The sequence below is a fragment of the Salmo salar genome, chromosome 19, assembly GCF_965601325.2.
Source record: "Salmo salar chromosome 19, fSalSal1, whole genome shotgun sequence".
NCBI classification, from domain to species: Eukaryota; Metazoa; Chordata; class Actinopteri; order Salmoniformes; family Salmonidae; genus Salmo; species Salmo salar.
In genome coordinates this window covers 47,169,746-47,195,678 of record NC_138309.1, presented here as the reverse complement: position 1 = coordinate 47,195,678, position 25,933 = coordinate 47,169,746, and the positions used below count along the sequence as shown (strand labels likewise).

The 25,933-nt window shown below is 45.0% G+C and overlaps 1 protein-coding gene across 1 annotated transcript; it reads left to right on the top strand.

Moving 5' to 3' along the window:
* Positions 1–2,803: 2,803 nt before the first annotated feature.
* On the top strand, positions 2,804–25,262 carry LOC106578868 (cerebellar degeneration-related protein 2-like). Its single transcript, XM_082965750.1, has 6 exons — positions 2,804–3,173; positions 14,884–14,996; positions 20,235–20,383; positions 20,464–20,628; positions 21,492–21,699; positions 21,939–25,262. Exons 1-6 carry the CDS (start codon positions 3,104–3,106, stop codon positions 22,680–22,682), a joined length of 1,449 nt encoding a protein of 482 aa, XP_082821876.1. The 5' UTR covers positions 2,804–3,103; the 3' UTR covers positions 22,683–25,262.
* The last annotated feature ends 671 nt before the right edge of the window (positions 25,263–25,933 follow it).

Genomic DNA, 25,933 nt, shown 5'->3' with positions numbered 1-25,933 from the left:
TAAGAGCAGTTGGAGGCCACGGAAGGAGAGTTGTATGGCATTGATGATTTGGTACCAGACACACCCAGTGCACTGCAGGCCAAAAGCTCTTCATGGAATAAGGAGGGGTGTAATAGTATGATCAGGTGTAAATACTGTATCGCATTACATATAATAGTAGGAAGGATTCATCACAAAACCATTGCTGACTATTTTAGCACTCCTCTCCCTTTCCAATTCTCCTTCCTTACTTGGTTATCCTCTCCTACCGGCAGAGTGGGCAGGGTACGTAGGTACTTAGTAAAGCTTCATCTGTTGTTGTAAATGATACTGTGATGACATTCAGGGTTCAGACAGGACTGATCGTCTGGCAAGTCAGTGGTTGTATAATGTCTTAATCATGTGTGATACAGTCTACTCTTGGTGACGGTGTTACAGTCGACCAGACGTTTACTGTAGGAGTCGTGTAGCGTGTTGGTACTGTATGGGGAAGTGCCACGTCCCTCACCCCCCTCCCTCCAGAGAAGAGAGAGACGAAACGAGACGAGAGCAGAAAGGCTTCATTCATACCAGCCTCGCTCCCTCTTTTTATAAATCAGAGCAGCTGGATTCAGACTGGCTTTGTTGACAACAGTCGAGAAGAGTTGAGCAGCTTTGCAATTCAAATTATTTGTGTAAAGTAAACAGTGTGTGTTATTTCCCACCATGCATACGTATCACTGTAGGCACATTGGTGATCTAATGGCTCTGATGTAGCGTCCCTCTGTCAGCCAATGCTGTGACCTATAGGATGACATCCCCACTGACAGAATCCTCAGATCTCTATTCTAATACTGTGTATAATGTCCTGTCTTCACCCTGACCTAGGGAGTAGGACTGGGCCCGTATGCACAGATCTAGGACCAGCTCACCCTCCCCAACCCTGGGGAGAAAACCGAACAACTGACCTTAGATCAGCGGAGCGATTTACATCCTCCTATGTCACAAAGCAAGATTAGTTAGCTGTGGCTGTCTCTTCTCCATCAATACAATCCTGCTGTCATTACCCCCCACAAAGCTAAGACTTTCATTGGGCAAAGTGATCTGAGTAATAACAGCTCAGAGCCTGAGAGAGAACCACATCAAGCTGACTGTTTTGGTGGTGGTTGGTGGAACTGAAAGGTTGGATTGCCCCCTGGTGGTGATGTATGTGTGTAATACTCAAATGTGACATTAAATATTGTCTGCTCTGCTGCACACCTGGGGGTTAATTCAGGGGATGTGAATGATACTCAATAGCGTGATTCACTGCTACTCAATTGGCCCTCGGGCAACACAGCTACAATGTGATGTATTTCAATGCATGAATTTCTTGCATGTAGCATAATAGTGTATGTGTAGGCCTGTTATATCTGAGTGTTGATTCTGGTGGGGTTAACACCAGTGTTATATCTGAGTGTTGATTCTAGTGGGGTTAACACCAGTGTTATATCTGAGTGTTGATTCTAGTGATGTTAACACCAGTGTTATATTTCAGTGTTGATTCTGGTGGGGTTAACACCAGTGTTATTTCTGAGTGTTTATTCTAGTGGGGTTAACACCAGTGTTATATTTCAGTGTTGATTCTAGAGGGGTTAACACCAGTGGGTTTGAAATTTAGTATGTCTTTATGATATATGTCATGTATTGTCATTAAGACTTGGTCACTCACTTGGTCAAGGCTACGTGACTGAAAGCAACAACAATGTATCTGTGACTAGCAAACACAGTCATAGATGTTACTGGTAACTCAAACATTTACTGGAAAGGCACCCTGGGAAATCAATATGGAAATAAGGCTTCACACCCTATAGTGTTAAAACAACACCCCAAAACAAGTTACTGTGTTAATTTAAGTCGGAGTTAGGGACACACTCTCAGGGTGTTAGTCTATCAGCACTTTGAAAAGTGTTAGTTGAACACATATAATTTCTAAGAAAGTGTTAAATGTAAAACCGTCTGTGTTAAAATTCCGATCTGAAATCTGCTGTGCACAGTCAAACATCCGCTCTGCTGTGCCCCGTTTGTAATAGTGTTAGGAAAGGAGGAAGAGGGAGAGACAATTGAGACATCTGCCACGTCTGTAAACTACACATTCTCTCACTAGCGGTTCTTAGAACAGGATGGGACGGGGGATTGAGAGAGAGCGAGAGGTGGGAGTAACAGAGACAGAAACACACACGTGTTAACAACCCTGTTTTACTTTAGACCAAACAAAGCCCCGAACAGACCTGTTTCTGAGTTTGCAAACACTGCCGCGTGAGGGTGATGCGCGCAAGTTGGTGGCAGAACACCAACTTATAGAGCGAAGGCAAAGAAAAATCCATCTATTTACATGTTGCTTATGAGTGCATTTCACACTACTTTGGGATTATAATTGGAATCGTATGAATGTCCTGCTTAGTATAATGTTTGTCATCATCACAAATCAACTGCATTATACTTTTTTTTTTAAACTGTTCAACACCAACCAGTAAAATGGCTCTTTGGCTAGCTTTTGCTACAGCCTATGTCAATGAGCGCTAGCATTCTAGCTAACAACTAATGCATCCAAAATAGTTATTTTGCAAAGATCACAACCAAATAATCTTAGTGACTGTTCAAGCTGGAATCAAATCATCAGTGTAAGCGTATGAGAACCAACAGAAAGTGATTTTGTTTAGAAGAAATAGAACCGTAAATCTAGGCTATATTGAATGGGTGCAGATGGCCATGGCTTTCTTACTGCAGCCAAGAGTCTCGCGCATCTGTGCATGACGTCAGTGTGTCGTGTACTAGAAAGGGGTCTATAAGAAACAATAACTAGGCAATTCACACTGCATGGTTTTAAAACAGTGTTCGAGTCTCTTGTCTTTATGTGTCATTTTGTTTAATCTGCTGCCAAGAAAAAAATATATATATATTTAGCCTGCTTCATCGGTTAACGTCACAGCTCTTTCCTCATTCGAGTGTGGCGGCTGCGTTCAGAATCTGAAGAAAGATGAGCTGACGTTATTCCAGAGGCGGGCGGACAGTGGAATTGCGTGTGTGCCTGACTGTGTAGCCGGCTGGTAGACACGTCTTTGCTGGGTTCCAGGACAAGGCGGATGGTGGTATCCTTGTCTCGATGCTAGGAATGGAGGAATTTGTCACCGACGAGGAAGAGCCATGGTACGACCAGCAAGATCTCGAATCGGGTAAGTAACGACGCATATGGGAACGCCGTTTGCAGCCAACCGCATCCCCTATGTCAATGCACCGGGTAGCGGTTCGTTATTGGCGAGCTCAGATGTTCTTCCCAAACAAAGGCCTTTATGATGGAAGAATTCTAGATCCGTATGCGAAGGTACATTTGTCCGTGCATCTTGACAAATAGCAATAGTAATGGCAATGCTCTTCGAAATGTGCAACCGCGATTGAATATTTTGCTACTTTCTGACATGAATTTATTTTTAGGGATTTCTAGGGCCTTTGGGACGTGGATGGGGAAAAGCATTTCCCTGCTGTTGTCACAATGTTGCAAGAAAAACCAAATACTCTGCACAGTGGTCTGTTGGTGATTGCAAACAATGGGTTACAATATTACAATGTAATAAATTAACCATAAATAGAAGTCAGTATATTTCGGCTGTCATCAATGCAATGCAATTTGTTCTTTGTAGGTTGCAATACTGATTAGGGATCACTTAACCTTGTTTATGCAGGCAATTAGGTTTTATTGATTTCCTCATTCAAGCGTTACATATTATGTTTTCCTTTTAGAATGTGGTGACTTTCAAGGCCCGTAGACTGTCATGTCCATGTCCCCATAATTCAATAAGAACTGAACTTGTCAGTTGAACATAATCAATAAGTAAGTGATTGGTTGAGACCGAGCATACACGGGCCAACAAAGCCATGAAACATGCTTGATTTGCAGACTTGCAGATCCACCAGAATAGTTAATGAGCCAGAGATTATTTCGCTGCACACAACATTTTCCGACAATGCAGCATAATTCACAGTATGCTGCTGTAAATATACAGGGTAATACAGTATTTACTGTAAAATTGTATTGTACGATTTTACAGCAGTGTAGCGGAGCACCATTGAGCCCTCATAATACATTGCTTTTTACAGTACTGTACTGTAATATATAATTACAGTACCTAACTGTGAAACATATAGAATTACAGTAGCTAACTGTGAATGTGTTGCTGTAAATTTACAGCAATTTGTTACAGTGTACTGTTTTAAGTCACTAGGCTATTCCCCAAATATATTTTTTGCAGTAGCCTAGTCTACTACAGTCCAGGCCTTGTGCATCACTTCCGTTCCACATGAATTCTATGGGACCATATATGATATTTGCATAAAGATAACCTACTTGACCTGGACTGTATAGACTGTGTAAACACCATCATTCAGCGGAACCGCTATTAGTCTGAATTCAATTTGTATTTGTATTTATTATGGATCCCCATTAGTTCCTGCCAAGGCAGCAGCTACTCTTCCTGGGGTTTATTATGGATCCCCATTAGTTCCTGCCAAGGCAGCAGGTACTCTTCCTGGGGTTTGTTAGGGATCCTCATTAGTTCCTGCCAAGGCAGCAGCTACTCTTCCTGGGGTTTGTTAGGGATCCCCATTAGTTTCTGCCAAGGCAGCAGCTACTCTTCCTGGGGTTTATTATGGATCCCCATTAGTTCCTGCCAAGGCAGCAGCTACTCTTCCTGGGGTTTGTTAGGGATCCTCATTAGTTCCTGCCAAGGCAGCAGCTACTCTTCCTGGGGTTTGTTAGGGATCCCCATTAGTTTCTGCCAAGGCAGAAGCTACTCTTCCTGGGGTTTATTATGGATCCCCATTAGTTCCTGTCAAGGCAGCAGCTACCCTTCCTGGGGTCAAAACACATTAAGACACGTATATTACACCTGAAACAAAAGCTAAAACAGTACATCATATAATGCTGTTGGCACAATAAGCTTCATTTTGGATGACACTCGTTTAAATGCATATCCCAAGCTGCCGGTAATGTATCTGCTGAGCTGTAGCCAATCACAGCTTGTCAAACAACTTTACACTTCTTGCCAGCATTAGGTCTATTTCATATCTCTCCCCTCTTCCTCACTACATCACTCTTTTTTTCTTTGCCTCGCTCCCTGACTCTCGCTTCCCTCACTCCCTGCCTCTCGCTCCCTACCTCTCGCTTCTCTCGCTCCCTGCCTCTCCCTTCCCTCGCTCCCTGCCTCTCCCTTCCCTCGCTCCCTGCCCCTCCCTGCCTCTCGCTCCCTGCCTCTCGCTTCCCTCGCTCCCTGCCTCTCCCTGCCTCTCGCTCCCTGCCTCTCGCTTTCCTCGCTTCCTTCCCTCGCTCCCTGCCTCTCCCTTCCCTCGCTCCCTGCCTCTCGCTCCCTGCCTCGCTCCCTGCCTCTCGCTCCCTTCCCTCGCTCCCTGCCGCTCCCTTCCCTCGCTCCCTGCCTCTCGCTCCCTGCCTCTCGCTCCCTGCCTCTCGCTCCCTGCCTCTCGCTTCCCTCGCTCCCTTCCCTCGCTCCCTGCCTCGCCCTTCCCTCGCTCCCTGCCTCGCCCTTCCCTCGCTCCCTGCCTCTCACTTCTCTCTTTCCCTGCCTCTCGCTTCCCTCGCTCCCTGCCTCTCGCTTCCCTCGCCCCCTGCCTCTCCCTTCCCTCGCCCCCTGCCTCTCCCTTCCCTCGCCCCCTGCCTCTCCCTTCCCTCGCCCCCTGCCTCTCCCTTCCCTCGCCCCTGCCTCTCCCTTCCCTCGCCCCTGCCTCTCCCTTCCCTCTTTCCCTGCCTCTCGCTTCTCTCTTTCCCTGCCTCTCGCTTCTCTCTTTCACTGCCCTTCGCTTCTCTCTTTCCCTGCCTCTCGCTTCTCTCTTTCCCTGCCTCTCGCTTCTCTCTTTCACTGCCCTTCGCTTCTCTCTTTCCCTGCCTCTCGCTTCTCTCTTTCCCTGCCTCTCGCTTCTCTCTTTCCCTGCCTCTCGCTTCTCTCTTTCCCTGCCTCTCGCTTCTCTCTTTCCCTGCCTCTCGCTTCTCTCTTTCCATGCCTCTCGCTTCTCTCTTTCCATGCCTCTCGCTTCTCTCTTTCCATGCCTCTCACTTCTCTCTTTCCCTGCCTCTCACTGCCCTCGCTCCCTTCTCTCGCTCCCTGCCTCTGCCTTCCCTCACTCCCTGCCATGCATCACTCATTCCTAATCTCTCTATCACTTCTCTCTTTGTTCCAATTATTAGGATATCTGCCACAGGCTGAGAGCAGATGATGCATTTGCATTTGACTCATTTAGCAGACACTCTTTTCCAGAGCGACTTACATGCGCAATTAGGGCTAAGTGCCTTGCTCAAGAGCACATCGACAGAGTATTCACCTAGTCTGCTCGGGGATTCGAACCAGGTAATGCTTTGACCCCATTCTTGATCTGGTCTTATACACACACACTATATACACATGCACTATACACACACACACACTATACACACACACTATACACACACTATACACACACTATACACACATGTACACATGGATTTTGTACTGTATATATGTGGCAGTGGTGGAGTAGGGTCCTGAGGGCACACAGTCTGTGAATGTGTTGTAATATGTTTAAAATTGTATAAACTGCCTTCATTTGGCTGGACCCCAGGAAGAGCAGCTGCTGAGAGAGCGGGCAGGAGGGGGAACTGAGTGTGTGGACACATCAGTAGAACTGAGGATAAAAATAAAGGCTGACGTATCTTCTTTATTCAGAAAGAAGAAGAGGGAGGGAAATGGAGAGACAGTAGAAGATAAAAGGATGAAGCCAGGATGAGCCATGAGAGAGAGAGGAGAAAGATCAGAAGAGAACAAGCCCCATTTCTCTGTCCCATTCTCTACACCCAGCCTTCCTCTCTGCACCCAGCCTTCCTCTCTGCACCCAGCCTTCCTCTCTGCACCCAGCCTTCCTCTCTGCACCCAGCCTTCCTCTCTGCACCCAGCCTTCCTCTCTGCACCCAGCCTTCCTCTCTGCACCCAGCCTTCCTCTCTGCACCCAGCCTTCCTCTCTGCACCCAGCCTTCCTCTCTGCACCCAGCCTTCCTCTCTGCACCCAGCCTTCCTCTCTGCACCCAGCCTTCCTCTCTGCACCCAGCCTTCCTCTCTGCACCCAGCCTTCCTCTCTGCACCCAGCCTTCCTCTCTGCACCCGGTCTTCCTCTCTGCACCCAGCACCCAGCCTTCATCTCTTCACATCTCTCTGGTGCATCCTGTTATCATCAGAGGTGCTATTTAACCAGAAGGTTTGGCAGATTGAGATGTGGTAATAATCAGATGAAGAAGAGAACTTCCATGCTTAGCATCAAAGCAGGCATTTATTGGTGCAGCGAGGCAACCTGCTGTTCTATACCGTAAGGAATCAGCAAACGTGTTCCATCTACAATACAGACGCAGACATTTCCGTGTATTCTATAAACACTACGTGATGAGGAAAACATATCAATGATCATGCTTGGAACCCTTTGTAACACAGACCAAAGCTGGCTCTAGGCCAAAGTCTGAGCTGAAGCTATGTGCCCAGACCAGCTGAGGCCTGTTGGGACCTGATTTGTTAGCAGAGCTGGACTTTACATCTGATGACAGGGTTGTAACGTCGCGTACCTGCTGTTATTACAGTTTTATCATCTCTTCAACAACCACCTCTCTACGTCTCCACGTACCTGCTGTTATTACAGCTTTAACATCTCTTCAACAACCACCTCTCTACGTCTCCACGTACCCGCTGTTATTACAGCTTTAACATCTCTTCAACAACCACCTCTCTACGTCTCCACGTACCCGCTGTTATTACAGCTTTAACATCTCTTCAACAACCACCTCTCTACGTCTCCACGTACCTGCTGTTATTACAGCTTTACCATCTCTTCAACAACCACCTCTCTACGTCTCCACGTACCTGCTGTTATTACAGCTTTACCATCTCTTCAACAACCACCTCTCTACGTCTCCAAACACACATTTTCTTTCCTTGTTATCCTGCAGATATCAATTTGTGCTGCATCATTTGTACACAGAATTTGAGCTTACTATGGGATTGACTGAAGACTGCAGGGAAGTCGTACGGAAGGGGTTGGCCTGCTTCACAGCTTTTCTGCAGACAAGGAAAGAGGGAAAGTAGGAAGGAGAGAAGGAGGACAAAACAGGGATAAGTCTTGTTTTCCATATTCCGGTGAATCCTATGGGAGATATGTAACTATAAAAACAACACAGTGCTCAGAAAGGCTGGGCACATTCCAAACCAGGGGTGTTTCCTTTCACGTGTGCACACACACACACATACGAATGCACACACACACACACACTGCTACAGTTGTATTACATGTTTTTCTGCCACCAACAGTTCTGTGTCGTTTCAATGTTTGACTCCCCAGCACTAAGCCCCAACTGATCTGATGACAGGGCTCAGAGACAGTGGCTCTGATACCCAGACTGTACTGTGTGTGTGTGTGTGTGTGTGTGTGTGTGTGTGTGTGTGTGTGTGTGTGTGTGTGTGTGTGTGTGTGTGTGTGTGTGTGTGTGTGTGTGTGTGTGTGTGTGTGTGTGTGTGTGTGTGTGTGTGTGTGTGTGTGTGTGTGTGTGTGTGTGTGTGCAGTTGGTTGTGACAGGAGTGTGAATCTTCCCCTGAGGACAATATGTCAGTGTAACTGACAAGTCAGTGTAACTGACACGGCTAAAACATAACAAAAGATAACCATAGCATTGGCCTGATAGCCCATGCAGGAAATGCACACAATTCAATCCATTATGTCTCAGTCACTGGGTCTGGGTGGTGATGTCGTCCTTCAGGGGGGAGTTGACTTCCTGGTGTCCGTGTTTGGAGACAGTGGTCTGTGGAGGGTATTGATTAGGATGTTTCATGTTGCAGAGAAACACAGTGCTCACCTCCTCTCTCTCTCTCTCTCTCTCTCTCTCTGTCTCTTTCTGTCTCTTGTCTCTCATCCCCCTCTGAACACCCACTGTGGGACTCACCCCCCTGTCGTAACGTTTGCTGTCATTAAATGTGAAGACTGTTATATTTATCAAATCAATTCTCTATGTGTAATTATTACGTAATTAAACTAATCACGGAATAGTAATTAACTAGGAAGTCGGGGCACCATGGGAAAATTTTGTATAGAGTTTCAATTTCCCGAATATAACTCTTCAGATATTTTATTATCTTATCGATTACAGTCTTCTATTAATGCATTGTTACATCAGTCTCATTACTAAACGTCACAAACCCTTGGATATCTGCACAAACCCTAACATAGATCATGAATCAGCGATTTACAAATGGGCTTAATTATATATTTACTAACTAACTAATCACTCACAGAATTACATAAACACACACACAAATAGGTCATACATCAGTTACTGACATGATAGAAAAGTCCCTAGTGGGCTAAACCGATATGGCGGCTTGGTAGACAAAGGAAAGGGGTGGGGACAGTTCAAGAGCGGGAACTTAGAGTGGATTCCAAATAATACAGTTGATAACTACACTCATGAAATGCTAATACGTTGAACATGAACAACTGCTCATTAGAAAATAAATAGCAATTTACATATTTACGAGTGTATGCTGTCACGAACCAGCTCAAAGTTCCTAACAAAAAGGGAGACATCGTGGAGACAAGGAATAACAAAATATATATATTTATTAACTGAGGTAACCTAAATGCAATTAACAATGGTGTGTGTAATCAGTAATCAGTAGTGTAAATGAGTGTTTTCAATGCATAAATGTGATAATGCGGGGTGTTGAAAGGTGCCAAAGCAAACAACCAAAAGGCCACAAAAATATCTATGATGGAGAGAGTCTCCCCAATGAATGGGGAAGAGGTGCATTTATCCTGGGACACACCTGAGCCCAGGTGTTTCCCATGTCGCTGACGACCCTCCCAACTCCGCCCACCGGCATCCTAATAAGGAAACAAGTACAAAGAGAGAATACGGCAGACAGAGTGGGAGGGTCGTCACAATGCCTTTGTTGTCTCTGTGATCGCCGGTCCATCTGCTGGATAATAGACAGTTGACAGAAAGCCTCTGGTTTGTCCACGAGAGATCAAAGTCTGTCGTAGTTGTAGGTTGTTATAATGGATACGTCAGAGTGCCATTTGGGAAATGTTCTTAGATCGGATGTGTTTACCAGACTAAAGAATTTAAACAGCTGCAGACTGAATAATTGGTCTTTAGTTTGTAGATTTCGTCACCATTTCAGCGGGGATGATCTCAACGTTCTCTGGTCTTGTCCTTTGATAGAGTTGTAGTTTGAACCACTTCACACACCAGCATCACCCGGCGTGTTTTGGTTTGGAGTTTTAGTCATTTCAACATGGGGACCCTGCCCCGGCGTTATCTTGACTAAATGTACATTTTGTCACGAGTCCTTTTATTAGAAAAGGGGGCGTTCCATGACGTCGATGTAAATGTCTGTGCTCACAGGGTGTCGCTGACTAGTTCAAACTTTATATGAAAACAATGATCTTGTTTTGAAGGTTAACATCACATTTCATCTTCTCACAAATAGTTTAATATTTGATCATATATTTTATACAACATTTAGATGTAAACCCCATAATTGAGAAGTGTACACAACCAAAGACACAGTAATGTGTGTTTCCTGTCCTTCATGAGATCACCAAATGAAACAAACTCGACATGACTGTCCCTTAAGTGTCCACGGACCACTCCAACTGCTTGGAATACAGAAATGCTGTTCAATTATTCAACCTTTTGATGTCCAAGTGTCTCTCTCTCTCTGCGTTCCACAGTTACATTTCAATCTCCCATACTACTTAACCCAGAGGCAGAGTATTTTACGACCGCCATAAAGCGGCCCCATCTCCCTCTGCAGGAGAGAGAGAGGGTGCTGTAGAGTGGACCCACTGCAACCTCCTTCAGATCTTCACAGGAGAGTTATGACACCCCTCTGAACACCCACTGTAGGACTCATCCCCCTCTGAACACCCACTGTGGGACTCATCCCACTCTGAACACCCACTGTGGGACTCATCCCACTCTGAACACCCACTGTGGGACTCATCCCACTCAGAACACCCACTGTGGGACTCATCCCCCTCTGAACACCCACTGTGGGACTCATCCCCCTCTGAACACCCACTGTGGGACTCATCCCCCTCTGAACACCCACTGTGGGACTCATCCCCCTCTGAACACCCACTGTGGGACTCATCCCCCTCTGAACACCCACTGTGGGACTCATCCCTCTCTGAACACCCACTGTGGGACTCATCTCCCTATTCTATTCTATACAGAATCCCTTTGCCCCATTCTAATTAGCCCTATTCTGTTATACACGGGCCCTTAGCCCCATTCTAATAGGCCCTATTCTGTTATACACGGTCCCTTAGCCTCATTCTAATTAGCCCTATTCTGTTATACACGGTCCCTTAGCCTCATTCTAATAGGCCCTGTTCTGTTACACATGGTCCCTTTTCCCACTGCCTTATTCTAACGGAGCAGTGGGACAGCACTGAATCCACAGAACTAGAATGAGATTCTATTTCTATGACTGGAAGCAGCCTCCTCCTTGTTAGCGAGTTTAACTTTGAGGAGTGACTTCTCAGTGTTCTCTTCCTGAATGTTATTGTTTAGAGAGGATTGAATCGGCCTTAGAATTGAAATTGGAATGGGAATTAGCAGTCAGGAAATAGGAATTGGTTAAGTAACGTTCAACGTAGGATTGAATGTGCTGTGCATAGTGCTGGAAGGGTCAACACCCATTCACAGATACCTGTGTAGTAGCAAAGGCCCCACAGGAGTTAATTAGCTGTGAGTGCAGCAGGCAAGTCTATGTATAAGCCCATGCCAGAGAGGAGCTGGCAGCAGCCTGCTTTTCTCCTCATTAGTTTAATTGAGGGAAGACAGGACAAGACAGGACAATAAGAAAGAGGAGACAGCATGGTTGAAAAGCAAGCACTGGAACAAAACGATGTGTGTGCAACAAATTCCCAGGTGTGTGTGTGTGTGTGTGTGTGTGCGAGCTTGCCATCTCCCCTGTCTGTTCTTTCTGTTTCTGAACACTCTTCAAAACAACATACTGTGTTCTCTCTCGTTGAAGATCAGATTCTGATTAGAATGAACTCTGATTATCAGATAACTGAAGTGTTGATCAGTGATCCCATTGTTCATCACTCTCAACCTCAGAGTTTTACTGTCAACTCAGTTCAGTCTCTACAATGAGAGTGATGGTGTTTCCATTGAGTTGTTGTGTGTTTTCCCTTCTCAGATATGACCAAAGGTCCCAAAACACAAAACATATCTCGCTGCTGTGTCAGACCTGAAAATATAGACTATGAATCCGACTGATTCACTCTGAAGGCAGAATGCAGTCCCTTCCACTCCTGTTTGACCCCTAATCGATGAGAATATCTCTCAATTAGTTTTTTCCCCACTCTGCACCATTTTACCATAAAATGAGAGAGAGAAGTATTCTAGTCTAGACTGATTGTTAGTGTCTTGTATTGCTTCACTACTAGAACAGTGTTCTTCAATCCCGTTCCAGGGTGTACATGACTACACGTTTTTGTTTGAGCCCACACTCTGCTTGCATGTGAATAAAATGCATAATCTAACAGCAACTTCATATCCTGTCACTTTCTACTTTAGACATTAGCTTCCCCTCCTCCCTGCTGCAGAGAGACATACTGCATAATATTTTGACTCTGTGGAGAAGTGGTGTCTTGTCTTCTGATGATCTTGGCAGACATCACAGACCTTCACTGACAGAGATACAAGGGTGAAACATCTCAGATCGTCACTGACAGAGATACAAGGGTGAAACATCTCAGATCGTCACTGACAGAGATACAAGGGTCAAACATCTCAGATCGTCACTGACAGAGATACAAGGGTCAAAACATCTCAGACCTTCACTGACAGAGATACTTTTTCTTTCTAGCGTTGTCTCTCTTTCTCTCTCTCCCTTTATTTGTATCTCCCACTCCCCCTTTCTTTGTATCCTTCTCTTTCTCTCTAGAATGAGCTTGTTCATCTATATGTATCTCAGGGAAGAATGAAGGTGGAATATGATATTTTTTAGTTAAAAAAATGTGCTCCCTTTTTCATGATATCCAATTGCGATCATGTCTCATCATCCCCAACAGAGGGCGAAGGTTGAGTCATGCGTCCTCCGAAACATGACCCGCCAAGCCGTTCTGCTTCTTAACACCCGCTAACTTAACCCATAACCCAGCTACACTAATGCATCGAAAGAAACACTGTTCAACTGACAACCCTGTCTGCTTGCAGGCAACGGCCCGCCACAAGTAGTCGCTAGCGCGAGATGAGCCAAGTAAAGACCCACAGCCAAACCCTCCCCTAACCCGGACAACGGTTGTGAACACCAGGCTGTAGTGACTCTGCAACACTACGATGCAGTGCCTTAGACCTCTGCATCAACCGGGAGACCTAAGGTGGAATGTTTAAAAGTTCTGTTTGTAGACGCTCTTAGAAGCCTGCTGAACATAGAAATGTGATTCCAAATTATAAACTGGGTGGTGCAAGCCCTGAATGCTGATTGTCTGACAGCCGTGGTATATCAGACCATATACCACAGGTATGACAAAAATTTTATTTTTACTGCTCTAATTACGTTGGTAAACAGTTTATAATAGCAATAAGGCACCTCGGAGGTTTGTGATGGCCAATATACCACGGTTACGGGCTGTATCCAGGCACTCCGAGGTTGCGTTGTGCATTAGAACAGCCCTTAGCCGTAGTATATTGGCCATATACCACACCTCCTCTGGCCGTATTGCTTAAGTGAATCATCATGTTACAGTATGAACAACGCTTTCTACTGTGGCTGTCATAGGGACGAGTGCAGACTCAAAAACAATTTTTAGTATCTTCACTGACATCACTCACATCTTTGGACCAGCAAAGGAAAACCTGTTCCTGATGCTCTCTTATTTAGACAGTTTGATTCAGCTCTTGCTCTCAAAATGTAAAAGCTCTTTCTCTCCCCCTCATCTCCTTCTCCGTCTCCCATGGCCCTAGCCAGCTCTAATCTCTCTATCCCTTATCTCTCTCTCCCAACTTCCACCCCCCTCCATCTCTCTCCACCTCTCTCCCCCCTCCCTCTATCTATCTCAATTTCAATTTAAGGCATGGAAAACATGTGTTTACATTGCAAAAGCAAGTTAAATAGATAATAAACAAAAGTGAAATAAACAATAAAAAAATGAACAGTAAACATTACACTCACAAAAGTTCCAAAATAATTATGACATTTCAAATGTCTTATTATGTGCAAATAGTTCAAGTGCAAAAGGGATAATAAATCAACATAAATATAGGTTGTATTTACAATGGTGTTTGTTCTTCACTGGTTGCCCTTTTCTTGTGGCAACAGGTCACAAATCGTGCTGCTGTGATGGCACACTGTGGTATTTCACCCAATAGATATGGGAGTTTATCAAAATTGGGTTTGTTTTCGAATTCTTTGTGGGCCTGTGTAATCTGTGGGAAATATATGACTCTAATGTGGTCATACATTTGGCAGGAAATGAGGAAGTGCTGCTCAGTTTCCAACTCATTTTGTGGGCAGTGTGCACATAGCCTGTCTTCTCTTGAGAGCCAGGTCTGCCTACGGCGGCCTTTCTCAATAGCAAGGCATATACTCACTGAGTCTGTGCATAGTCAAAGCTTTCCTTAAATTTGGGTCAGTCACAGTGGTCAGGTATTCTGCCACTGTGTATTCTTTGTTTGGGGCCAAATAGCATTCTAGTTTGCTCAGTTTTTTTGTTAATTCTTTCCAATGTGTCAAGTAATTATCTTTTTGTTTTCTCTCTCTCTCCCTCTTGCTCTTTCTCTCTTCCTCCTTCTCTCCCCCTACATCGCTCTACCTCTCCCTCCTTCCCTCCCTCCCACTCTCTCTCAAGACCTCCACCTGGCAGCAGAGCTTGGGAAGACTCTGTTGGAGAGGAACAAGGAGCTGGAGGATTCTCTACAGCAAATATACATCACCAATGAGGAGCAGGTGCAGGAGATTGAGGTAGGAGGGCCAAGTTTCAAAAGCTCCTTTGATGCATCTCAATAGTCTAAACTCTACCCACATAGTAACCTCTACCCACATCCAGGGGTTGGAACCTAAATTATTTTCCAATCGTTTCTTTCTGAACCAAACCATTCTTTTTTTCAATCCGTTCCACAGCAAAATAAAGTTTTGAACCGATTCGAACCCTGAAAAAATTTCCTTTCTGTTCCTTTTTAACCTCGGAAATCATAATTTTTTGTATTTTTACATTTATCTCGACATTAAATTACTTCACCAATGGCTAGAGCAGCTTACTATGGAGCAGGCAAGCTATGTACATGCATTGAAATTTTGCGGGTGAGGAGAGCGCTGGGCTTGAAGCGCTGGGCATCTTGTGATGACATGCATTATCTGAATTAGGCCCACATAATTATACCTACAGAGGAGCGGCTTCTATGAAAGAACTTTGAATGTCTTTGAACTTCAGAGAGTTGGCATAACTAACGTTGGACCAGAGCTAGCTAACTTTGGACCAGAGCTAGCCCTTGATCATGACTCTTTGAGTTTCTACTTCTAAAAATGCACCTTTCCAGAAACAAGTCTCTCACTGTTGCCGCTTGCTATAGACCACTCTCTGCCCCCAGCTGTGCCCTCGATACCATATGTGAATTGATTGCCCCCGTCGACATGCTTAACACCCTGGTCATCCTAGAATCTAAGCTTGATGCCCTCAATCTCACACAAATTATCAATGAACCTACCAGGTACAACCCCAAATCTGTAAACACGGGCACCCTCATAGATATCATCCTAACTAACTCGCCCTCCAAATACACCTCTGCTGTTTACAATCAAGATCTCAGCGATCACTGCCTCATTGCCTGCATCCGTAATGGGTCTGCGACCAAACGACCACCCCTCATCACTGTGAAACGCTCCCTAAAACACTTCTGCGAGCAGGCCTTTCTAATTGACCTGGCCGGGGTATCCTGGAATGACATTGACCTCATCCCGTCAGTAGATGATGCCTGGTTATTCTTTAAAAGTGCCTTCCTCACCATCTTAAATAAGCATGCCCCATTCAAAAAATGTAGAACTAGGAATAGATATAGTCCTTGGTTCACTCCAGACCTGTCTGCCCTTGACCAGCACAAAAACATCCTGTGGCGTTCTGCATTAGCATTGAATAGCCCCCGTGATATGCAACTTTTCAGGGAAGTTAGGAACAAATATACACAGGCAGTTAGGAAAGCTAAGGCTAGCTTTTTCAAACAGAAATTTGCATCCTGTAGTACAAACTCAAAAAAAGTTCTGGGACACTGTAAAGTCCATGGAGAATAAGAGCACCTCCTCCCAGCTGCCCATTGCTCTGAGGCTAGGAAACACTGTTACCACCGATAAATCCACGATAATTGAGAATTTCAATAAGCATTTTTCTACGGCTGGCCATGCTTTCCACCTGGCTACCCCAACCCTGGTCAACTGCCCGGCTGTCACAGAATATGTTGTACTCTTCTGCGAAAATGTCGTATGTGAGAGAGAAGGACCAAGGCGCAGCGGGTATGTGGATACTCATTCTTTTAATTGGAAAATGAAAAGCATCCACAGGGAAAAACAAAACAATAAACGGTACTCACGATCAACAACAGTTTTGCAGGCTATCCAAAAACTCAGTGCAAAAACAATTCCCCACAACCCCAAAGACAAACACACACACCTATATAGGACTTCCAATCAAAGGCAACTATACACACCTGCCTTCAATTGGAAGTCCCAATCACCAACACAACATTAAACAAACAAACCACCTGCCACATCTTGACCAAGACTAAGCAATACGCCCTCTGCTGGTCAGGACGTGACACCGGCACCCTCCACAGCAACACGCCAAAGCCCCCACCATTTCTCCTTCACCCAAATCCAGATAGCTGATATTCTGAAAGAGCTGCAAAATCTGGACCCCTACAAATCAGCCGGGCTAGACAATCTGGACCCTCTCTTTCTAAAATGATCTGCCGAAATTGTTGCAACCTCTATTACTAGCCTGTTCAACCTCTCTTTCGTATCGTCTGAGATTCCCAAAGATTGGAAAGCTGCCGCGGTCATCCCCCTCTTCAAAAGGGGTGACACTCTAGACCCAAACTGCTACAGATCTATATCTATAATACCCTGTCTTTCTAAGGTCTTCGAAAGCCAAGTTAACAAACAGATTACCGACCATTTCGAATCGCACCATACCTTCTCTGCTATGCAATCTGGTTTCAGAGCTGGTCATGGGTGCACCTCAGCCACGCTCAAGGTCCTAAACGATATCATAACCGCCATCGATAAGAGACATTACTGTGCAGCCATATTCATCGACCTGGCCAAGGCTTTCGACTCTGTCAATCACCACATTCTTATTGGCAGACTCGACAGCCTTGGTTTCTCAAATGATTGCCTCGCCTGGTTTACCAACTGCTTCTCTGATAGTTCAATGTGTCAAATCGGAGGGCCTGTTGTCCGGACCTCTGGCAGTCTCTATGGGGGTGCCACAGGGTTCAATTCTCGCGCCAACTCTCTTCTCTGTATACATCAATGATGTCGCTCTTGCTGCTGGTGATTCTCTGATCCACCTCTACACAGACGACACCATTCTGTATACTTCTGGCCCCTCTTTAGACACTGTGTTAACTAACTTCCAGACAAGCTTCCATACAACTCTCCTTCCATGGCCTCCAACTGCTCTTAAATGCAAGTAAAACTAAATGCATGCTATTCAATCGATCACTGCCCGCACCTGCCCGCCCGTCCAGCATCACTACTCTGGACAGCTCTGACTTAGAATACGCGGACAACTACAAATACCTAGGTGTCTTGTTAGACTGTAAATTCTCATTCCAGACTCACATTAAGCATCTCCAATCCAAAATTAAATCTAGAATCGGCTTCCTATATCGCAACAAAGCATCCTTCACTCATGCTGCCAAACATACCCTCGTAAAACTGACCCTCCTACCGATCCTTGACTTGTTGATGTCATCTATAAAATAGCCTCCAACACTCTACTCAACAAACTGGATGCAGTCTATCACAGTGCCATCCGTTTTGTCACCAAAGCCCCATACACTACCCACCACTGCGACCTGTACGCTCTCGTTGGTTGGCCCTCCCTTCATACTCGTCGCCAAACCCACTGGCTACAGGTTATCTACAAGTCTCTGCTAGGTAAAGCCCCGCCTTATCTCAGCTCACTGGTCACCATAGCAGCACCCACCCGTAGCACGCGCTCCAGCAGGTATATCTCACTGGGCACCCCCAAAGCCAATTCCTCCTTTGGTCGCCTTTCATTCCAGTTCTCTGCTGCCAATTACTGGAACGAACTGCAACAATCACTTGAGCTGGAGACTCATATCTCCCTCACTAGCTTTAAGCACCAGCTGTCAGAGCAGCTCACAGATCACTGCACCTGTACATAGCCCATCTGTAAACAGCCCATCTATCTACCTACCTCATCCCCATCCTGTATTTATTTATTTATTTTGCTCCTTTGCACCCCAATATCTCTACTTGCACATTCATCTTCTGCACATCTACCATTCCAGTGTTTAATTGCTACATTGTAATTACTTCGCCACCATGGCCTATTTATTTCCTTAACTCCCTTATCTTACCTCATTTGCACTCACTGTATATAGACTTTTTGTTTGCTTTTGTTCTACTGTATTACTGACTGTATGTTTTGTTTATTCCATGTGTAACTCTGTGTTGTTGTATGTGTCAGTTTGCTATGCTTTATCTTGGCCAGGTCACAGTTGCAAATGAGAACTTGTTCTCAACTAGCCTACCTGGTTAAATAAAGGGGAAATCATTTATTTTCAGTTCCATTACATTACACATACACATAATGCCTGCTTAGAGTTTTCGTGAGCTAGACCAGAGCTAGCTAACAAACTAGCTTGTGCGTGCAGAGCGGCACCAGAATTAAAATAAAAACACGTCTTACCTTTCTGTAGTTAATAAATCCAATGTGAAACGTGTTAACTGTAGTATCCTTAAATAGCATTGAAAAGGTTAATCCATTCTTCTCTCCCTAATTTCTGCCTGTAACGTCAGTAGCTACTGTAGATTATGTATTTTCTTCGGAGGGAGGGAGGGGGAGGGAAAGGTAGCCTACACACACTGGCAAAAATTTCAGGAAGACACTGGAATAAGTTTCATAGTGACAGTGAGGGCTTTGCATAGGCTCTTTGTTGTGTTTTTGTGGGACTGGAAAAAAATGCCCAGAACATAAAATACAATTATTAACCGGTTCCCATATTTTTAAAATTAAGGTTATGTTCCAGAACAGTATAGATCACTTTTGTTCTCGGTTCTGGTTCTGTTCCTCGAAAAATAAATTATTTTCCCATTTCCGGTTCTGTTTGCTGAACCGGTTCCAAACACTGCCCACATCTCAACAATCTAAACTCTAACATAACCTCTACCCACATCTCAACTGGGGTGGCAGGTAGCCTAGTGGTTAGAGCGTTGAGCCAGTAACCACAAGGATGCTGGATTGAATCCCTGAGCTGACAAGGCAAAAACCTGTTCTACCCCTGAGCAAGGCAGTTAACCCACTGTGCCATGTGTGCTGATTAAGGCAGCCCCCCGCACCTCTATGATTCAGAGGCTTTGGGTTAAATGCAGAAAACACATTCTACTTGAATACATTCAGTTGGACAACTGACTAGGCATCCCCCTTTCCCTAACTATGTAACCTCTACCCATAAATTAGGTGTAGATTGGATGACAATCTACATGTTGACTGAGCAGAGTTGTAGGATGTTGGCTCTTCTCTGCTGTGGTGGCTGGCCATAGTTCTGTGGCCTACCTAATGCCTCAGTAACTCTTTGACCCTGCTGGCTGATCCTAATATAGTGAAATGGTTCACTGAGTTCATGACCAAGGGGTTTTAGAGCGCCCTAATGGCTTAGGGGTAGTGGAACGTGCCCCCATCTGTTAATGTACTGTATACAGTGCTTTTGGAAAGTATTCAGACCCCTTGACTTTCTCCACATTTTGTTACGTTACAGCCTTATTCTAAAATTGATTTAAATAGTTTTTCCCCCGCATGAATCTACACACAACACCCCATAATGACAAAGTGAGAACATTCCGCTCCAGTCATTACCACGACCCCGTCCTCCCCAATTAAGGTGCCACCAACCTCCTGTGATATATATGTATATGTGTGTGTACAGGATATATATATACAGTATGTCTCTCTCTGTGCAGTACCTGGCTAAGCAGCTGGAGGTGCTGAGGGAAATGAATGAGCAACATGCTAAGGTGTACGAGCAGCTAGATGGGACAGCCAGAGAACTGGAGCTCACCAACTGCACCCTGGTACTGGACAGCAAGGCCTCGCAACATAAGATGGAGAGGTGAGCTGGACGGACGCACAGCGTCAAACGCACGTACACAAACACACTAACCCCATTTCTCTCTTCCCTGGTTCTCCCAGGTTGACGGGGACCATCGAGACCCTGCAGACCCAGGTGGAGTCTCTCTCTGGGCAGGTGGAACAGCTCCACTCCCTGGAGCAGCTCAGGGTCCGGAGGGAGAAGAGGGAACGACGCAAAACCATCGCCTCCTTCCCCTGCCTTAGGGAACTCTGCACCGCACCCAAGTGAGGGCTCATAGCAGTCACACTCACATCTTTGGTTACTGGATCTCAAGGTCCCTAGACTATGTATTGCGCCTGTCTGTCTGGCAGGTACAAGTAAAGGTGGGTGTACACTACACGATTTTGGCCCCGATTTAGCTGTCCCAGACAAGTTTTTGTGATCGGAGACAAAATCCACGCCGTTACCTACTCGGAGGGGGCCTGACGCTCGTTTAATGTAAGCGGGTCAGAGACACAATCTGAGGGCTACCGATCCCGTCTTTGAGCCATACCAGACGTCCCGAGATTTTCAGACGTTTGATTTTATCGGCATAAAATCTGCAATGCTCTAGTAGTGTGAGTACGGCGATCATCAATAGCCAATGAGAGCTGGCCAGAGAAGAAGCCAGCGAGATGATGACGTTGTATCACATCACCCAGAATGTGTCGACTCTCCAGCAGGAACCATGACTACTGTTATTAGGTGTTCTGTACTTGCCTTTAAACCAAAGTGTCAAATCGTTACAGCTCTGAAGTTCACAGGCAAATGTTATTCAACTCCAAAAAAATTTGGCTAAATATTTCAACTCTATGTGGAAGGTGTGAATGTCTGACTGAAAACGTTTGAGGCTGCTTTGTTCTAGCTACGTTAACAATCTAATCACCATCATTGTTTTTCGCGAGACAGTGTGTTGGTAATCGAGAATTCTCACGACCAAGTAAAGAATCTTGTAGTGTGTGAACCCTTGTCTGTGCCACATCGTTTAGTTGGCAAGACAAAAGAAAATACAGGAAGGATGGTTGTTTAATATGAGAGGCTCAGCGATGTTAGGATTTTAGCTGATATTGTGTGGAACTGTGTGTCTCTATCTCTGTCTGTCTGTCAGGTATGAGGATGGGTTTGTGGTGGGCCGCTCAGACAGCTTCACCTCAGAGACTAAGCGCCAGCCAGCAGAGGAGGAGAACGAGCGTCTGAGAGAGGCGGTGTCGGCACTTCGCTCGGCCGTGAGGGCGGAGCGGGGTCGCAGGGAGGGGGTGGAGAGAGAGTGTCACGTCCTCCTGGGGGAGTTCTCTCGTCTGGAGTCACGTGTGCTGGTCAGAATCACTCCATTTAATATTCATTCCAAAAGGAGTGCCTCCGTTTCTTTTATGGTTGCATGTTCTACTAAATGGGTTCAATCCAATGAGTGATACTGATACTTGTTCCTAACTGAAATATAGCAGGGCTCCTAACTCTCCCTCTTTTTTGGGAGAATAAAAATATTGAGTGATTGGTTTATTGACTGTCTGACTGACTGACTGATTGACTCGTTGACTCATTGATTGATTGACAGGGTGCAGAGAGCTGCCAGGCACGGGTTCGTGAACTAGAGGCAGAGCTCCAGGAACTCCAGCAACTCCGACGGGCGAGGACCCTCCTCCTGAGCAGCGAAGATGACGGCGTGGGCTTCACCCAGACCCTCCTCAACAACACCCCCGAGACAGACACCCTGGAGGGGGAGGGAGGAGAAGTGGGTGGAGGGTTCAGGGAGGAGGGCGAGGGGGGAGGAGGCTTAGGTGGAGAGTTGTTACCTGCCTCCAGCCCCGTCAGGAAGAGCTGCAGCGACACGGCACTGAATGCCATCGTGGCAAGGGACGCGTCCGGGAGGAGAAGAGGGAGCTACGCGATCCACGCCAACAGCGTCCGTAAGAGAGGGATGTCCATCCTGAGGGAGGTGGACGAGCAGTACCACGCTCTGCTGGAGAAGTATGAAGAGCTGTTAGGGAAGTGCCGGCGCCACGAGGAGTCCATGTGCCACGCGGGGGTGCAGACCTCGCGGCCCGTCTCCAGGGACCCCTCCATGAAGGACTGTGCCATGGGCCCCACCTCTGCACCCCCGCCCTCCCCCACCCAGTCCCCCTCCACCCCCGAGGTAATGGAAAGCATCAGTAAGCAGGTGGAGGCGGTGGATAAACGACTGGGCCAGAGCGCGCCAGAGTACAAAGCTCTGTTCAAGGAGATCTTTTCGCGTATTCAGAAGACCAAGATGGACATCAAAGCCACCAAAGCCAGCAAGTCTGGCAAGTCCAGCAAATAAATTATGATACTGGATTGGTTTGGTAGTGCAGTGCTTTTTCCATGCTCAAAGCGCTTGAGATTAGAGGAGGAATTTGCCTCGTACTCTACCGATGTGTAGCACTCATGAGTAGGCTTCTGTATGGGGTCTGGTCTCCTGTCTGCTTCACATGAGGCTGCTGAGGGGAGAACGGCTCATAATAATGCCCGGGAACGGAGCAAATGGAATTGCATCAAACTACTGGAAACCATGTATTTGATACCATTCCAAATGATTCCGCTCCAGCAATTAGAACAAGCCAGTTTTCACAAACTAAGGAACCTCCTGTGGACTGCTTCTGTTACTATAGTTACCAATCAAACAATATGCTACTTAAACCAATCTACTACTAATGCTATTAGCACCTGCCTAGCTTTGCCAGTGAGATCTAACACAGCTGCCTTTTGCTACCGTTACACAGGTCACACAGGTATGATAACTGTCACCCTCAACTTGTTGGACTCCACTATTGTCTGGGCTTGATATGCCCAGCTGGTAATACACTCGTGTCTCCCGACGACTAGTTCGTACATTCTCCATTCTCCTACTTAACTCGATTTAATTTAAGGTGGAAGAAAACATACTTTCTTTATGAAACACCATTTTCTACCACCATGCTCGAGTGGCTAATGCAACTTCCTGATGTTGCGCCCCGCATTCAGCCAGGGGTAAACATTTTAGGCATTAGCCACTCTAGCATGGTCCATAACTCCAATCACCTTTCCTTATTATCATGAATGTTATAGCGTATTTTGCATTACTTTGACTTATGTATGTGAAATACTCACAATGTAATGCCATACCATATGGCAGAAGAAAATGTACACAACAATGAACCTGCAGTATACAGGAAATATAATCGATTATAACTTGGATTATTACATGTTTTACTTTTCTATTATTTCTCTATTTTCTTTTTCTCTGCGTTGTTGGGAAGAGCCCGTCACTAAGCATTTCACTGTTAGTCCACACCTGTTGTTTACAAAGCATGTGACGAATAAAATTTGATTTGATTTAGAGCTAACTCACTCAAGGTCTTAAACTCAACTGAAGCTTCAAACCTTTATAGCAGCCACAGGATTTGGCGTGAGATCAATGCTGTTGTGGTGTTGTGAAAGTAAAACTGTGGATTGTGGAATGAGAAAAGAAAAGTTGTTACAGAGAAATCAACTGAATCATTTAAACCAGAAACTAGTTATTGTTTTCTCCACAGTGTTATAATTAAGCATTAAGGCACGAGGGGGTGTGGTATATGGCCAATATACCACAGCTAAGGGCTGTTCTTAGCCACGACACAAAGTGGAGTGCCTGGACACAGCCTTTAGCCATGGTATATTGGCCATATATCACAAACCCCCGAGGTGCCTTATTGCTATTATAAACTGGTTACCAACGTAATTAGAGCAGTAAAAATAGATGTTTTGTCATACCTGTGGTATACGGTCTGATATACCACGGCTGTCAGCCAATCAACATTCAGGGCTGGAACCACCCAGTTTATAATGAGTCGTATGTGCCAGGTACAAGCAGAGGCACATTTTTCTCCCAAGGTCACTCAAGTGTTGCTGAGTGAAGAAAAAGGGCATGACGTCTTGTGGAGGCTAACTGTCAGTCTGTCATAGCAATGTTCCCTCCTGGTCCTGGAGGGCCGCAGTGTGTGGTGCAGACTTTTGTTCCAGCCCAGCATTCAGGTATACTGCTGGGCTGGAACAAAAGCCTGCTCAGCCTGAAGCTCTTCAGTGCAAGGAGATAATGACACTGTGTCATAGCAATGGTAACAGAATATGTTCTATATTCCAATAAGAGACAACAAAATGAAGCGGTTTACACGTCCACCCTTCCTAACGGGGAGCCAATCAAAAGTGGACATCCCATTCTTATGGAACATTCTGTCCTTTTTGAAGGCTCCTTGGTTTTCTCTGCACTGTAATGTTTTACTGATTGCACTTAAAAAAAAAAAAGTATTGTGTATTTATACATGGATATTTACTTATTATTGCTTGTGTATTTATTCCATTATCGTGTGTCTCTGTGAGCATTGATTCATGATAACGACACTTATCTGCCATGGTGCCTATATGTGATTGTATTCATTATTGATAGGCTACATCTTTAGAATGAAAATCAAGTCATATTTGTTTTTTATTTATCTACTCAACCTTTTGGGCTCCCGAGTGGCGCAGCGGTTTAAGGCACTGAATGTTAGTGCTAGTGATGTCACTACAGACACCCTGGTTCGATTCCAGGCTGTATCAGGACAACCGGCCATGATTGGGAGTCCCATAGGGCGGTGCACAATTGGCCCAGGTTTGGCCGGTGTAGGCTGTCAGTGTAAATAAGAATTTGATCTTAACTGACTTGCCTAATTAAATAAAAAATTCATTCAGATGAATGAGCATATTATTAGTTTTATGAGGATATTAGTTAGCCTTCGGCATCACAGGTTTTGTCATTGTAGCAAGCCACATTATCTCTCTCATTGAACTGAGTAATTCATGTTGTGGCACTCTGTATCATTGACTTACATGTCTGCTCTGTGCAATTAAAGCATTGGAATGAAAATATGTCTCTTTGTGGATTTTGTTATATTACTCTGAAAATGTATATTGATGGTTAATTATTTGATTAATTGGCTGGTGGAATGATTAATGGAGAAGCGCACACAGTGGTGGAAAACGTTGCCAATTGTCATACTTAAGGTAAAGTAAAGAGACTTTAATGGAAAATGACTTAAATAAAAGTTTAAGTCACCATGTAAAATACTACTTCAGTAAAAGTCAAAAAGTATTTCGTTTAAAAAATACTTAAGTATCAAAAATAAATGTAATTGCTAAAATGTACTTAAGTATCAAAAGTAGAAGTAAATTCCTTATATTAAGCAAACCAGATGGCACGATTATCTAGTTTGTTTCCATTTACACACCCGGGGCACACTCCAACACTCAGATAATTTACAAACAAAGCATTTGTGTTTGGTGAGTCCGCCAGATCAGATGCAGTAGGTATGACTACGGAATTTCTCTTTAATTGACAATGTTCCTGTCCTGCTAAGCATTCCAAATGTAATGAGTACTTTTGGGTGTCAGGAAAAATGTATGGAGTAGAAAGTACATTATGCTCACTACAATGTAGTGAAGTAAAAGTTGTCAAACATATAAATAATAAAGTAAAGTACAGATACACCCCCCCCCCCCAAAAAAAAACACAATTTAAGTAGTACTTTAAAGTATTTT

Excerpts from the sequence above, each read along its gene's own strand:
- LOC106578868 (XM_082965750.1), top strand. The coding sequence starts at position 3,104 with ATGCTAGGAATGGAGGAATTTGTCACCGACGAGGAAGAGCCATGGTAC. Across the intron at positions 3,174-14,883 it reads CCAGCAAGATCTCGAATCGG|ACCTCCACCTGGCAGCAGAG; the intron begins GTAAGTAACGAC and ends CTCTCTCTCAAG. Across the intron at positions 20,384-20,463 it reads TCGCAACATAAGATGGAGAG|GTTGACGGGGACCATCGAGA; the intron begins GTGAGCTGGACG and ends TGGTTCTCCCAG.